Source organism: Neofelis nebulosa, chromosome 4 (genome assembly GCF_028018385.1).
Source record: "Neofelis nebulosa isolate mNeoNeb1 chromosome 4, mNeoNeb1.pri, whole genome shotgun sequence".
Lineage (NCBI taxonomy): Eukaryota > Metazoa > Chordata > Mammalia > Carnivora > Felidae > Neofelis > Neofelis nebulosa.
The window spans coordinates 23,312,268-23,328,915 of record NC_080785.1 but is presented as its reverse complement, the minus strand read 5'-3'; the positions used below and the strand labels follow the sequence as shown (position 1 = coordinate 23,328,915).

At 36.9% G+C, this 16,648-nt stretch overlaps 1 protein-coding gene across 6 annotated transcripts in view; it reads left to right on the top strand.

Annotated features, from left to right (window-relative positions):
* The window catches only part of KLHDC10 (kelch domain containing 10), a 71,696-nt gene that overhangs the window by 29,334 nt on the left and 25,714 nt on the right, over positions 1-16,648 (top strand). For 3 of the 6 annotated variants that reach the window (XM_058724277.1, XM_058724281.1, XM_058724278.1), the window contains exons 2-3: positions 546-632; positions 16,304-16,525. In XM_058724277.1, the coding sequence (XP_058580260.1) occupies positions 546-632; positions 16,304-16,525 (309 nt within the window). The remainder of the gene's footprint in view (positions 1-545; positions 633-16,303; positions 16,526-16,648) is intronic. The other 3 variants (XM_058724279.1, XM_058724282.1, XM_058724280.1) reach the window with 1 other exon arrangement.

Sequence of the window (16,648 nt, the reverse complement as noted above, 5' to 3'; positions counted from 1 at the left end):
TGCTTTATTTGGTTGTCACCATGACATTTTAATTATAGCAAGATCTGCTTATTTCATATTCAAAGAATGGTGCCCATTGCTTTATCCTCTTAACCATATAACCGATAAAAGAATACCAAACCCGGAAGAGAACAGGAGCCTGCATTATGCCGAATTAATTTTAGTCAGTGCTCCTTTTTTGACATTCACTGATTTTTTAAAATGTCATAATTTCTAATTTGTTTGTAAAGCTACTGGTGAATTTTTGCCACAAGATGGCATTGGTGATTATTGAATGCATGTTCTGTTGAACCAGAATTCTGAAAAATGGTGCACATATTGTTTGTATTCTTTGGGGGTGAGTTGAATACCTTCATCACTGCTTGTATATTAATTTAATTTTGTTTTGACTTCCAAAACAGGGTTAAATGCTACTTTACATCACTTCTTTCTGTATTCAAGTATTGTTTTGTTTCCTGTTTTTCTGTCTTTATAGCTACAGTAACTATGTATTATTTGCCATGTGTTGTATGTGTCTGACTTATTGCTGATGATTGTGGTAACAGGTAAGAAGAAAATACGATGGGACCCAGTTAGGAGGCGCTTCATTCAGTCCTGTCCCATCATAAGGATCCCTAACAGGTTTTTGAGAGGTGGGTGATAACTAGCAAGAGATCTGTGCTTCATATGGGTTAAAGGGAACTTTGAATTTTCTAAAGTCAAAACTCTGGTTTTTAAAAATTGCCTAAACAGCTAAAATTGCAGTAAGAAAAGTCTAGAACTTAATTTTAAACCTGTGTCTCATATTGACCACTGTTGGAGTTGGAATTGTAAGTTTTAGGGAGTTAGAAACACTTAATGTGTACTAGGTGGTAGAAATAAATCATCTAACTGATATCAGTATTATTCCACTGTAGCCATATGAGAGAGAACTTTGAGTGAACAATCTATAAAATATGGGTGTGGGAAAGAACTTTCTAAATATCATCTGAGGAATAAATAAAGATTAACTTATGTGACAGTATAAAAATTAAAAACCTCTATGTCAAAACCCATAAATAACAAGATAGATTAAAAGGGGGAAATATTTGTAACAAATGGTTACTACCATGAATATATAAAGAGCTCTTATAAATCAATAGTTTAAAAGCAAATGCCCGCTAGAAAAATAGATAAAAGAACATGAATAATCAATTCAGAAAAAGGAAGCATCAGTAAATATGAACAAATACTTATTTTCACTATTGTTACATAAACATGATAATTAAAATAATAAGATCTCATTTTCACGTATGAGGTTGGCTAAAGGCTAAAAATAAGAATGCCCAGTGTTGGCAAAAGTATGGGGACGTGAAGCTCATATATTGAGGGAAGTGTAAAGTTAACACAGCCTATCTGGATTCAGTTTGGCTATATGATATAAAAAACCTTAAAAATGTTGACATCCTTTGACCTAGTAATTCTTACTTTTAGAAGTGTTGCATTCCTTCTATTTCTTATTTTTTCTACCAGAACATACTCCATACTGAAAAAGAATCTCAGAAGAGGGTTGAAAACTGGTTCACACTGTTTTTCTAGGTATAGCAAATTGTCAGACAAGCATACTTAATGTGATGATTTAGACTTTATTAAATTATTTATAAGCCAGTATATCTAATTTTGACTGAAGATTATTACAAAAAAAAAAAAAATCCTGCAGCTGCTATCGATGTTTCTATATCTAGTACCTAATCTATTTTTAGCAGCCATGTTCCACAGCATGGAAAGAATGAAATCTGGACTTAATGGTCAAAATAAGATACTTAGGGTGTTATGCTCCCTTTTAGAATGAATAATGATTTTATTGATACAGACTGAGAGATAATTTTAATATTATATGACAAAACCATTTTTGCATATGTGGCCAAACAAGTGGCACATCTAATTCTATAACATTTTTTTCTTTTTTCTATTTATAAATTAAAATGCCAATTTATTGATTTACAATGAGAAGGCTAACTTGGGCTGACTAAATTTAAGCACAATTAAGAAATTGTTTAATTAGGATATAGAATTTAATATAATACAGTTTTGTACAAATGTAAACATAAAAAAAAAAAAAAACAAAGGAAACTGAACCAACATTATATCTGGAGGGTGAGATTTTATTTCCTTTTGAATATTCTGTTTTTCCATTCTTCAGTCATGGAAAAAAAGAGATTAGTACAGGTAAGTTGCATATCTTTGGTTCTTTTGTAAGCCCTAAATTGCCTCCAACAATGAATGGCCTAGGAAGATGGCCTCTGCCTGTGCCGAGAGGGAGGTGGGAGTAAAACCAGCATCACCATCATCAGTCGCCAGTGACTGCCTCTAAATCAGTGGTCTTGTCTTAGTTCTCGCTTTCTTTGACCTGTTTGTAGTGTTTGATGCTGTTGACCACCTGCACCTTCTTAAATATTTCTCTTCTTTTGGGTTACTTTCCTGTACAATCCTAGATGTTTTCTTCTTCTCTTTGATTGTTCATTCTGTTTCCTTCACTAGCTTCTTTCTTCCTACCCACTACAGGTGGGCATTTCTCCAGCGTTCTGTCCTTCTCTCCATTATCTCCTTTGGTTCTCTCATCAGCTTTCACAGACTTAACTCTCTCCGTTCGTTCGTTCATTCTTTCATTCTTTTAGTATTTCTTGATTGCCTCCTGTGTAGCAGGCAGTGTATCAGCTCAGTATCTAAATAACAGAGAATCAGATAAACAATTACAGAAAATAATTTGAGTGTAATTCTTTGTGATAAGTGTCCTGGTGAGGTAGCATGGTATGGGATTGCACAGAAGAGGCTCCTGACTCAGCTTGTGGGGAGCACAGACAGAGGAGTGGCCATCAGGATGACTTTTCAGAAGAGATGTACTTAAACGCTGAGTAGGTGTTAGTTAGCAAGGGAGGGTTAGCAAGGGAGAACATCTCAAACTATGGGGACCACATAGCTTAAGGAAAGGCAGTTAGGCAAAACAGAGCATAGTCTCCAGAGAACCGTAGGGGGCTCAGCATAGGGGGAAGGAGTAAGGCGAGAAGAAGCTGGAGAAGGTCCAGATCAAGTGGGGCACAACCCAAGGGAAGTTTTCAGAATCATTTTGTGTTTTTAACCAGTGAAGATATTTAATTGAAAGATTAATTACAAGGTTATTACAGTTATTGGGGTGAGAAACGATGGAGACTGCAGTGAAGGTAGTTGTACTAGGAGTGGAGAGTAGGGAGTTGATTTGAAATATAAGGAAGTAGAATTTGATGACACTTGATTCGACTAATATTGAAGAGGAGGAGCTTTCTGTGTGGACCTTTGTGCTCTTTACCCATGTTAAATGGGTGGAGAGTGGGGCAGATTTGAAGAGAGGATGATACATTCAGCTTAATCTCCCCAAGCCAATAATAACGTATCCTTGAGCCCTCAGGTTAAGAGTTATTTCCGGGGAAGTTCCCGGGAAGGCCTGGCTCTGCCCCGATGGCACCCTCGGTGTACCTGCCTGTGTCATAGCACTTATCACACTGAATTACAGTCATCAGTTTCCTTGTCTGTGCCTGCCGTTAGACTGTAAGCTCTGCAAGGGCAGGGATGGTGGGACAGTGCCTGACATTTCTCTGTCTCCAGTTTGTAGCACAGTGCAAGTGGTAGGCATATCATATGTATTTCAGTTGAATTGAATTATTAAGGTCACTGTCAGGGAATAAATAGGATGGGACTAAAATTTTCGTATGTTCTCAACTTCTCTCTGGTGATGTGGCAGTAAACTAGAGTTGTTGAGAACACAAAAATGCTGTCATTTATCGTTTTCTTAGATTAAAAAAAATCTATGCTTTTGAAGTTGCCACCTTTAAGTCTTTCATTTTGGGAATCCTATGCATTACCTCTGTTGATTCTGATTTAACATTTTCAAAGGGCTCGTTTTCTGTCACTGGATTCCTTCTCTAGAACCTGCATTTTCTCTGAAAGATATTTCTACCAATTAAAGTGTGGTGTGAAAACATTATTGGTGTAATAAAAACAATGGGTTTCCATTACAAAATGATGGCCTAAACATACCCATTTATCTTTCCATACTTCTTAGATATCATTGCAAAAGACAAAACAGACATAAGAAAACTAATAAATCGTGATTGTAGAAAAGAAAGGCTTTGAATCCAAATTATCTATGTCTGAATCCAGGCTCCACCATTTACCAACTGTGTGCCTTTGGGCAAGTTCCTTACTCTTTTTTTTTTTTTTTTTTTTTTTTGGTCCTCAATTTCCTCATCTGTAAAATAAGGATGATGATAGCAGTGCCTACCTTCTAGAGTTATTGTGAGGACCGAGAGAGGTAATGTGTGCAAAGTACTTGGAGTTTTTATATTTAGCCAATGTCGAATTAATGTTAGCTGCTTTCATTATTATTTGATGATACCAGAAAGTCTAAGGAATTTCGAGGTAATAGAAAGCAGTTGGAATTTTATTGATTGAGAAACCAAAACAGTAACATGGAACTCAAAATAGGTGCTCCGGCTGCATGCTGAAGTCAGAGAATTCTCCATAGGGCCTCTTTACTGAAACTCCAAGCCTAGAGTCTGCAAGTGTGGCAGTAGGGAGCAGGTTTAGGCAAAATGGAACATCAAGGCAAATAATTAAGGGACTTCCTCCAAAACAGCCACTTCCCTTCTTCCGTCTCTCTGTAGACAGAGCTCTGGCAACAGCTTTAGTTCCTAGGATAAAGCTACGAGAACAGCTCTTCAGGTGGAGTTAGGGGATTTGCTTTGGGGATGGTTGAGCAGGCCCTGTTCCCATGGACTTGGACTGGAGAGAGAGCGGGAGCACAAAGCAGAGCTTTAGGTAGTGTGCCTCCACGATAGATGGGTGAGGAGGGTGGAACAGGAGCAGGAAAAGAAAGGGAACTCAATCCGGGATTGACGTACATTAAAGGACCCTACCGTCAAAATACGGCCTTATTCTGGCAATCCTAAGGCAAAACTGCTTACCTTTTCTCAGCTTCTTTCTTTTTTTTTTTTTTTTTTAAATTTTTTTTTTTCAACGTTTTTAATTTATTTTTGGGACAGAGAGAGACAGAGCATAAACGGGGAAGGGACAGAGAGAGAGGGAGACACAGAATCGGAAACAGGCTCCAGGCTCCGAGCCATCAGCCCAGAGCCTGACGCGGGGCTCGAACTCACGGACCGCGAGATCGTGACCTGGCTGAAGTCGGACGCTTAACCGACTGCGCCACCCAGGCGCCCCATCTCAGCTTCTTTCGAAAGGGAAACCTGTCTGTCAGTGTACCTCCACTGCACCACTTACCTGCAGAGACCCACAGTGAAAGAGACCTCTCATTTGGAGTCTTGGAGACAGAGTAATACAACTGTTGAGGAAACCCATGCCTCTTACAGTTACTAACCCATGTGGTCCTTCACTTACTAATATAAATAGGTGATCCAGGCCCATCAGACATTTGCAGGAGACTAACCTTGAAAGAGGATGACTAAGATGAACAAATAGCTGACGTGGGAAAAACAGAGATAATGAAGAAGCGGAATGGAACTTTAGGAAGTTCTGATCATAGGAGGTTTCCTCAGAATCAAGAGTGAATTGGGCCCATAAATTAAAAACCAACTGCCGTGAGAAAAAGGAATGATTAAAGAATTAGTTCTGTGTTGAAGTCTTTTTAAAAAATGTTTATATTTATTTATTTTGAGAGAGAGAGAGAGAGAGAGAGAGAGAGCAAGCACATGCAAGCATGGGGCAGAAAGGGGGAGAAAGAAAATCCCAAGCAGGCTCTACTCTCTGTCAGCACAGAGCCTGACATGAGGCTCGATCTCACGAACCATGAGATCATGACCTGAGCTGAAATCAAGAGTTGGCCACTTACCTGACTGAGCCACTCAGGCACCTCTGTGTTGAGGTCTCGATTGCTGAAATAAAAATGCAGTTGGAGTGGTCAGTAATCGTCCTAAGACCAATTTTTACAAAAATAAAGGAGGAAATGTAGAGACCATAAGGCAAGAAGACCAAAAGAGAAAATACATGAGAGAAACTCATACTGTCGGGACAAATCTAAGTGGTCAATATTCATTTTGTAGAGTTACAGAAGGAAAGATCAGACAATGGAAGGGAGAAAATAAAGAAATGGAGAATATTTCCCTAAAATGAAGAGGCTATGAAGGGGCCACCAAGGAACAAGCAGGAAGAACACAAACGAAAGCTTCTATCTGTACATGGGTGGACTCCTTATGATTCCAGAGACAGAAAATAGTTTACATGGAAAGACTGGTGTTGCATTTCTCACCTGCAACATGATTTGCTTGAAGAGAAGTAGCTTCAGTGTTCTAAGAGAAAATTATTTTGAACAGAAACTCTGCACCCAGCCTCACTAATGTTTATGTGGGGGTCAAAATAAATGAGAATTCTGAAAGTTTACCATACACACCCTTTTTGGAAAATTACTTTGAAGAGATACTCCCAGTAAAATGAAAACAAATCCAAGAAAGAGGGAGATTTGGATATAGAAAGCAACAGTGTGCAAAGAAACCAGTAAAACTTAAAGTTGTGTCCAGATAAAGGGGCTATGAAGCCTAGTTTGATTTTTAAGAAAAGATTTATAAAAATGTAGAAGTATAATATAAATGCGTGTATGTGTATGTATGTGTGTGTATATATGTTATATATACAACATTCTGTAACTAAAAACAGGATAATATAAATATGTGTATGTGTGCATGTTTATGTGTGTGTGTGTGGATAGATAGATAGATATACCTGTAAATAACATTCTGTGACATTTCAGGTGATTTAAACAAATTGGGGGTAAGGAGAAAGTGAAACTGCTTAAGATCATCTGATTTTTTGTTTTAGAATTTACAGGTGTAATATGGGTTTATTAAAACTCAAATAATACGGAAGTACATAGGAGGGTGAAAAGTGAACGTCCTTATTTCAAGCATATATAACAAACTTAACAGATTAGTAAGAAGAAAATAGACATCTCAATAGAAGAATGTATTAAAAGCTTGAGCCGGCATTTCCCAAAGAAAAATCCAGTTGGTCAATAAATAAAAAAAGGTAATGAGACAAATGCATATTTTTTCAATGTTTAGTTTTGAGAAAGAGAGTGTAAGCGGGGAGGGGCATAGAGAGAGGGAGACACAGAATCCAAAGCAGGCTCCAGGCTCAGAGCTGTCAGCACAGAGCCTGACGCGGGGCTCGAACTTATAGACTGCGAGATCATGACCTGAGCCGAGGTCAGATGCTTGATCCACTGAGCCACCTAGGCACTGCAGAGACAAATGCATATTAAAACCATGATGAAAAGAGGTCTACAAACCTTTAGGAATTGCTAAATTAAAAAGACTGACAATACCAACTATTTTGTAAACAGTTAGGCCTTATCTAGTAAAGGTAAAGATTTACACTATGACTCAGAAATTACATTTCTAGATTTATAGCCTACAAACATTGACCCCTGTGCACCTGAAAACTTGTACAAAAATGTTTATAGCAGCATTAAGAACCACTAATTTGAAACAACCCAAGTCACCATTCACACAACATAGAGTGGATAAATCATGGTATATATTCACACAAAGTAATACTATTTGGCAATGGAGATGAACAGACTAATTCACCCCAACAACATGTATGAATCTCAGAAACTTAGTTATGAAAGAAAGAGCCCAGAAAGAATACATACTATATATCATTCTATTAAAATACAATTCAGGGGCACCTGGGTGGCTCAGTCGGTTAGGCGTCCAACCTCGGCTCAGGTCATGATCTCACGGTCTGTGGGTTTGAGCCCCACATCAGGCTCTGTGCTGACAGCTCGGAGCCTGGAGCCTGCTTCGCATTCTGTGTCTCCCTCTCTCTCTGGCCCTCCCCTCCTTACTCTCTGTCTCAAAAATAACATTAAAAAAAATTTTTTTTTAAATACAATTCAAATTTAGGCCAAAATAAACAATACTGTTTAGGAATGCAAACTTAGGTATGATAAAGCCTTTAAAAGAAAGCAAGTTTAATAGTTGCCATAAAAATCAGGAAATATATTTCCTCTAGAAGTGAAGGAGGTGGGATGGATGGAGTTGTGACCAAAAGAAGCAGGTAATAAGGGGTGTCTCAGCGCTGCCAGTATTCAGTAGTTTGACCTGGGTGATGATTACATATTGCCTTTTTGATAATTTGTTAAGCTACACATTTATAGTTTTATGTGTTCTGTACATGTGTTATATTTCACAGTGAAAGAGATTAAATTAAAAAAGCAAAGGTCCTACTTTATATCTTTATTCTCCACTTTATTCCCCTCTGCAGAAGTAAATGCTGTTAATAGCCAGCTTCCTTTCCATATGTGGTTTATTCTTAATATTGTTAGAAAAACCAAAGTTTGTGGGTTTTAAAAATTATTAGAGGTTATAGGATGAAGATCTGCCTAGGAAAAAAGGAAAGGAAAATAAGAAAGCTTAACTACTTCAATAAAATCAGAAAAGTGGGAAAACAAGCTTTTCTTGATGTCAGAAAAAGCATTTTATAAACTTTGATTCTCAGTGTGTTCATTTTGTTAAATGTTAAATGCATCAAGCTGTACTCTCCTATGCAATTTTCTCTATGTTACATTTCAGTAAAAATTTTATTTAAAAAAATCATACCCATTCCTGACAGGGAACATTTGCAGGCATCCAAGAAAAAAGGAAAATTTATTTTATTGATAGGCTATCTATAAGAACCCAGTTAATTGTAGGGGCACCTTGGGTGGCCCACTCAGTCAGTTAAGCATCAGACTTCGTTCAGCTCAGGTCGTCATCTTGCAGTTCGCAAGTTCGAGCCCCACATCAGGCTCTCTGCTGCCAGTGCAGAGCCCACTTTGGATCCTCTGTCTCCCTCTCTCTCTGCTCCTCCCCCACTCATGCTCTCTCAAAAAAATTGTTAAAAAAGAAACCAGCCGCAAGTATATATAATGGTGAAACATTACCAATATCTTCATTAAAGTAAAAATAATGGAAACCAATTTGACAATAAACTTCATATACTGAAAAAAAAAAGTAAAAATAAGACAAAAATGCTTACTATCATCTCCACTCTTCAACCTTATTCTGGAGGTTTCAGCCAATACAATAGAAGACAAGGAAAAAAATAAAAGGTACATATATTGGAAAGAAAGCAGAAAGTTGTCATTAATAACATATATATCATTGTCTACTGTAAAATTCAAGATAATTAATGATAACTAATACCAGAGTTCAGACAGTTGGCTGGATAAAATTTAAACTTGCAAAGATAAATTACTTTCCTATATAGTAACAGCAACAAATTAGAAAATAAAAGAGATATCTAGTCACAATTATATGGAAATTTGTAAAGTACTTAGAAATAAAAACAATGAAACTACTGATGACTATCAAAAAAGATGAGGATAAAAGGCTAGAGATTATGTTCCTTCATGACATAATTTCAGATTCAACAGAGAAGCTACAAGAATGGTAAAAAATTCTGTCCCTTTTGCCCAGATTCTCCAAATGTTAATATTTGATCACATTTGCTTTATCCTATTCCCTCTCTTCTCTCTCTCTCCTCTCCTTGCCCATCCCCCCCTTTCTATATGTATAACACATGTATACATATACATGCATATTGTTTGTTTGAACCGGTTTTGAGGGTAAGCTACAGACATCATGCCCCTTTGCCCCTAAATACTTGTGTCTTTTCCTAAAAAACAAGTAGTCTCTTTGACTGCAGACTCGTACACAAAATAGGAAACTATAAGTAATGGATAAAATTAACACTAGTATCTAATTTACAGACCTTATTTTCAGATTTTGCCAATTATTCCGATGATATCCTTTTTAGTAAAAGAAAATCCCAGATCACGTGTTGCGTTCAGTTCTCATCTTCAGCCTTGATGTTGATATTTTTGAACAGTAAACACTAGTTACATTGTGCAGTGTCCCTTACATTCAGCTTAATGCATTTTTGGTAGGAATACTCTGAAGTAATGCTGTGCTCATCTCATTGCACATGGTGTTGATTTGTCCCATTATGACCCCGTTAACTTTGATCATCTGTATAAGATGGTGTCTTATACCAAAGAACTTCTTATAGGTTTTTAACAAACTGATTTCAAAATTCATTACATGAGTAATGGAGAAGAACAGCCAAGAGGTTTATGAAAAAGTAACACAAAAGGGAATTTCCTACTAGATGTCGATTGATACTTCAAAGCTAACATAATTAAGACAGTGTGATAATGGTATAGGAATAGACAGTGGAATTGAACAGATCCCAGAAGCCCATGGCCACTGATCCCTAGAACAGTGTGACTGCTGTCTCAAGTATGCTGTGCTCAGCACTTGAAACTAACTCATGATAACACCAGAACCTGTCAAAGCGAATTTATTTTATTGCTGCCATCTTAGACGCTAAAGATTACTCTGCCCTGAGAAGCCAAATATTTACATACACATCTCGTATAGGGCATAGAGTCTCTTTGGTAGGAAATGCTTACACAACTAAGTAATATTGCATGCTGATATGAATGGGTTGCTTTTGCCTGAGCAGCTTGGACTCTGGGAGTAGTAAAAAGGTCTGGTTGCTGGTCAGGGGCGGGAGCTAGCTGGCTCAGTCTTCCTTGGATTTCCTGTCAGGTTTCCAGGTGTACAACAGAAGACCTGTCTTCTCCGGCAGAGGTAATGGAAAGCTTCACATTTGGAAAAAAGTGACCAGTTAAACAATTTATCCTTTAGCTATTTGATATTTATAACCAGCTAATACTTTTAGCGGTAAAAGTTCTTATTTTTTTAATGGCCTCCCCACACATTTGATAGAACATTGAGAGGTGGCTACATCTTGTAAGTAATAGACTTATTAAGCAATAAATGTTAATATGCTATTTTATTTGCAAGCTTTTGCCATTAAGATTTTGTGGTTTTGCTGTGTATTGATTGTGTGCGTTCTTAAAGAGTAATCGATTTTGTGTCTAAATTTGTGATTAGACCTGGATAATTGGGATTTTCCTGATTCTACTCTAGAACATGTCAGTTTCGTGTCTGATAAAGGTGATATTTCGATTCAGTATAGAAGAGGTGGCTTTCCATAAATGGTTTGGGGGCAACAGCCTATCCATTTGAGAGGAACAGTTAGAGCCCTACCTCATATAATACACAAAAATAAATTCTGGATGTATTCAGGTTCTGAATATAAAAAGTCAAAACTATAAAATTACTAGAAGTAAGTGGGAATTTTTTATAATTTTATAATGATTTAGAAATAAATGAGATACAGAGCAGCCTTGTTTCTTTTTCTTTTTGCAAAGAAACCTTAGAAGAAAAGATTGAAAGATTCAGACGAAAACTTCCATCTGTTAAAAGATACCATAAACAAAATTGAGACAAGTAGCAGGCTGGAAGAAAGAAATATAATAATCTCTATAAACCTGTGAGAAGAAAAGTCAGTAGATGGAAAAGTAGGCAAGGGATGTGATCAGGCAGTTCCCCAAAGAAGAAATAAAATGGGCTGATAAACATGTGAACTAGTAAAAATCAGGGAAATACAAATTACCTGACACCAATTTGCACCATTCTGATGGGCACAAATGAAAGAGGTTGAAGACAGCATGAATAGGCACTTCCAGAAATCATTGCTGGAGTGTAAATTGTTCCAGTCTTTTTGGAGAGCAGTATGGCTCTATGACAACATTGCATCTGTAACAGATCAAAGCATATATTCCTTTGACCCAGAAATACTCGGACATTTGCATCTCAATATACATAACGGAAGCTTTGTTACAATATTGTAATGGTGAAAACTGCAGCAACCTAATCATCTATCCCCTCATGGGGGACAGCTAGCTTCTTCCTTCCTCTAGGCTGGAAACTAAAGCCCATTTCCCTGGTTACCATAAGCTCCTGCTTACTCCCTGGGGTAAACAGCAAGTTGTTGTGACAGGGTGAGCACACAGAAGAGAAGATGGCTCAGACATCGTAGGTGCACACTGCCGTAGCTGGAGGTTGCCTTCTGGATATTAGAAGTTCACCTCTGCACACAAGTTCACATTGGAGTTTTTTACATTTTCTAGTGGAAGTTCCTGAATCAGGTAACCTAGTTCTCTGGGTGATTTTAATAGTAGCAGGTCATTTTTAGGAAGGTGGGATTTACACGTGGAGAATTTGGGGGAGGATTCAGAGAACTATTTAACAATCTAAAACCCGATTTTATTTCGGTCAAGTTGATGAGCCTATGCTATATCCCACATAATGAAAATCAATGCTTAGTCTCCATGACATTATCCCTGACAAACTCCCATGATTTATTCAAAATAAAATTTGACTTTCTGATATGTTAGTCACTCTTGGGCTATAAATATGTACAAAGAAATCTCTAGTTACTGACCAAAGAGAAAGAAGAGTAACCTCTTCACTCCCGGCTATCAGACTTCTTGACAGGATGTTTAATATTTATCAAAAATTGATCAGATGCTCTTTACCCAGCAGTTTAATTTGCATAGATAATGAAATTACTTACAAAAGCCAGCAATTGAGTTAGACCAACCCTGCTCAATAGAAATGTTATGTGAACCACAACATTTAAAAATTTCTAGTAGCCACATTAAAAATGTAAAAGGCCATTTGTGCTTTTTTTTTTTTATGGTGCTTGAAGTAAAACAGCCCATCCTCTGCAAGTCCATCGATGTTGTTCCTTAGGCATTCTCTCTCTGCTCAAATTGTTGAAGGATGGTGGTTTGTTTCATGGTTTTTGTATTTGAGTCTAATGCACGTTCTAACATGATAGAGGCAATGCATTATTGTGTAGCCACGGTTTTCTGGAGAAGTTGATATTTTAGGAATTGTATTTCAGATCTTAAATAAAATTTGTTTCTAAATTTCAGAGCAAAAAAAAATGTAAAAGGCAGGCAACATTAATTTTAATAATACTTTTATTTAACTCAGGATATAAAAAATTTTTCAACATGTATTCAATACGAAAATTTGTAATTTTACATTCATTTTTGGATATTAAGTCTTTGAAATCCAGTGGGCATTTTACATTTAGAACATATCTCAGTTTGGACCATCCTCATTTCAACATTAATGTTGATTGATTAATTGATTGATTTAATTAATGCTCAACATTAATATATGACTAGTGGCTACTGCATTGGACAGTGTAGGACTAGCCTTTACAAGCTCTAAAGGACAGAAATGGTTATGGTGTCTCCATTCTCTATCACTGTATCCCCAGCATCTTACACAGTACCTGGTACATAGCAAGTATCTGATAATATTTTTGGCTTAATGAACGAGTGGATAAATCTAAAACTGTCTTTTCACTAACTCCTCAACCTTTCATACATTTGAGTTATAGTTGTCACAAAAATAGTTGCCAATAAACTTATAATGGAGTATCTGCTGTACAGCCATTTAGAGAAAATCCTAGAATAGACTGTATGTCCTTTCTGTCCAAAAGCAGTTTTAAAAAATTGTCTGTTGACTGCAGGTAATAAAGTGAGTGACATTATAGAGATTCTTAGAGTTCCCATCTGCTGACCACAGCAATTCTATTTTTTCTTTAAATTTGCCTCACTAATTTTTATTTATTTATATATTTTTAAAATATACATATTTTCAATAAATATTTATTTTTAATAAATACTATTTATTTTTGAGACAGAGAGAGAGAACAAGCAGGGGAGGGGCAGAGACAGAAGGGAACAGAGGACCTGAGGCTGGCTCTGTGCCGACAGCTGTGAGCCCAGTGTGGGGCTTGAACTCATGAACTGTGAGATCATGATCTGAGCCGAAGTCGGACTTCGGCGACTGAGCCACCCAGGTGCCCCTAAATTTGTCTCACTAATTTTTAGAAACATTTATATTTTGAGAAGACCGTTGTGTAACCCAACTCCTGCCCCCCAAATCTCTTAAGTATATCTCTTAAGTAAATCTCTTAAGAGTATATCTCTTAAGTATAATTATATCAAAGTCCACTGAGAGCTGGACTGTTTTGAGCGTCCCTGTCATTGTTTACTCTGACTTAAAATCAGTGAAACTTCTAGTGCCTTAAATATCTCTAGCTGTTTTAGGTGTTGGAGGTAGTACGGAATAATTGTTACATATGACCTTTCCCCTTGAGGAGCTTATAACCTATTTGGAGGAGAAAAACCATTAACAAAATGAGTAGAGAAGAATTAAATTTGTAAGTTTTTGTTTAGTGTTTTCTGTGTGCCTTAGGCTTGGTGCTAGAAAGATGAATACAAGTACATTTCTCTCTCTTCAAATAGCTTGCAGATACGTTGAAGATTCATATCTAAACCAATAAACATTTCAGGGGCGCCGGGATGGCTCAGTCAGTTGTGCCCGACTTCAGGTCATGATTTCACAGTTCATGAGTTCGAGCCCCACGTCAAGCTCTGTGCTGACAGCTCGGAGCCTGGAGCCTGCTTCAGGTTCCGTGTCTCCCTCTCTCTCTGCCCCTCCCCTGCTCGTGTGCGTTCTGTCTCTCTCTCTCTCAAAAATAAATAAACATTAAAATAAAACTTTATTAATAAACATTTTAATAGCAGTATGAAAAATCTGTGAGGTACAAGAATAATATCCCCTTATGCAGATGAGGAAGCTGAGACTCAGTGAGGATCAGTGACTTGCTCAAGGTAGCAGTTAGAAAAAAACCTGGATTCAAATCTAGATATTTGTAGGAGCCTTTGCTGTTTCTTCCACACCACACTTTCTGTATTTCAAGATTCCTAGAAAGAGAAATTGAGTTCTTCACTTGAGGTAAATCACGGCTCATGAGTCAATTTTCTAACTGATTCTAGATTGCCTAATATATTCATGTGTTTACATAATCTTATAGAAAGTGCATATCCTATCATTTGAATTGTAGGGTGCTGAACTGTAAGGGCCCTAGGGTTTTATTGGTGAGAAAGCTGTAAGGGCTGGACTTGGAGGCATTTCCACAAGGAGGCATTGAAGGGTAGGAGGCCAGGCCAAGGTCTAAGGGAAGCACTCGCCTTTCCAAGCAGCGAGACAAACTTAAACAGGCAGGAGTGTGAGAGATCAGGACAAAGTGAGGTCATCAGAGGCCCTAAATCACTAGTTGAACACTCCGTACTTGAACAGGAAGGAACCATCAAAGATTCTGAAGCAGGACTAACAGGTCGGAGTTGAGTGATTCGGTGATTCATGGTTCATTAGTTTTTTAGTTTCTCTTAGATCTGTGCAATTTCTTTTCAGTTCTTATTTAAAACTATACCTTAGGAAGTGGGATTTTGATTAAGAATATATATATATATATATATATATATATATATATATATATATATGGCTTAGGTTGATAATAAATGTTTATTTATATGACAGAAGTTTGTTAGGTGCCCAGCATCGTCCTAAATATTAATTAACATTATACTAGTGCCTGTTCCTAATATAAGAAATTAGATAAGTCCTTAAGGTAACAGACAACTATAGTAGCTTCTTATTCTATCCAATATGTTATTTAAGCATCTTTGGTTCTATAGCTATGTAAGGGTTTGTGTAGACTTGTATAAACAATTGTAAGGATAATAGAAACCATATAAAATTTTAGTTTTTTTTTACTCTAAAATAATCGTGAAGTCGTTTTTAGTGAACTAGGTGATATAATTTCAGAAATTACAGAAAGCTTCAGAAAGCTTTCAAATATCAATTGTAGAAATAGCTTTCCTTAGTAAAGCTCTTAATAGGGTGAAAGATGCTCTTTGAGATAAGTATAAGGATATTTTTTGTTGACTGCCATAATGTCTGGAGTGGGATTTAAATTCTAAATTTTGCTATAACTCTTTGAAAGCCAGTTTTCTTTTTAAGTGTGTAATTATATACTGTGGACAAATCATAGGTTTTATGTGTGTGTATTTTTATTTATACATGACTCATTCACATTTGTGATTATATTTATGTAGTTCTCTAATATTTTCAGTTTAATTTAGTTGGCCTGTGTTTTTGTTCTCCTCTAAGGAAATAAGAAAATTTGTCCTGTTAGCTTTTGGATTATTAAACCCCTCCTCCTTCTCTTGCAAATTTCAAGTTGTCAGCCATTTTCTTGAGTTTATAATGCCATTTTTCCTCCCTTGGAAAAAAATTTTTTTACAGTTTCCAAAATCTGAAAGTAGTTGTATGAAATAGAAATGGAGACTAGCTCCTTAAAATTATCTTAAGTAGTATGTGCGAATGTCTAAAATAACCTAAGCAAATAAAAAGTAAATCTACGTTATAAATCTTCCCCATCCCCTTTTAAAGCTAAAATGATTATGACCAAATTTTGTTTGTGTTTTTAATCTGCTTGGCCATCTGTGGAAGACTGTCCTCTTCTTTCCTAGGCCACAGACCTCCACCAGCACGAAGTGGACATCGTTGTGTGGCAGATAATACCAACCTCTATGTGTTTGGAGGTTATAACCCAGATTACGATGAATCTGGAGGGCCAGATAATGAAGACTATCCTCTCTTCAGGGAGCTTTGGAGGTATCATTTTGCTACAGGAGTATGGCACCAGATGGGCACAGATGGCTACATGCCCCGGGAATTGGCATCTATGTCACGTGAGTGCAAGCCGTCCTGAACTTTTGACTCTTTCATAATTAAGCAATGTCTGTGAGAACAGGTTCAGTGCCGCGTGTTTTTTGTTCATAATTTATAATAATACTGTAATATGATTAAACCCT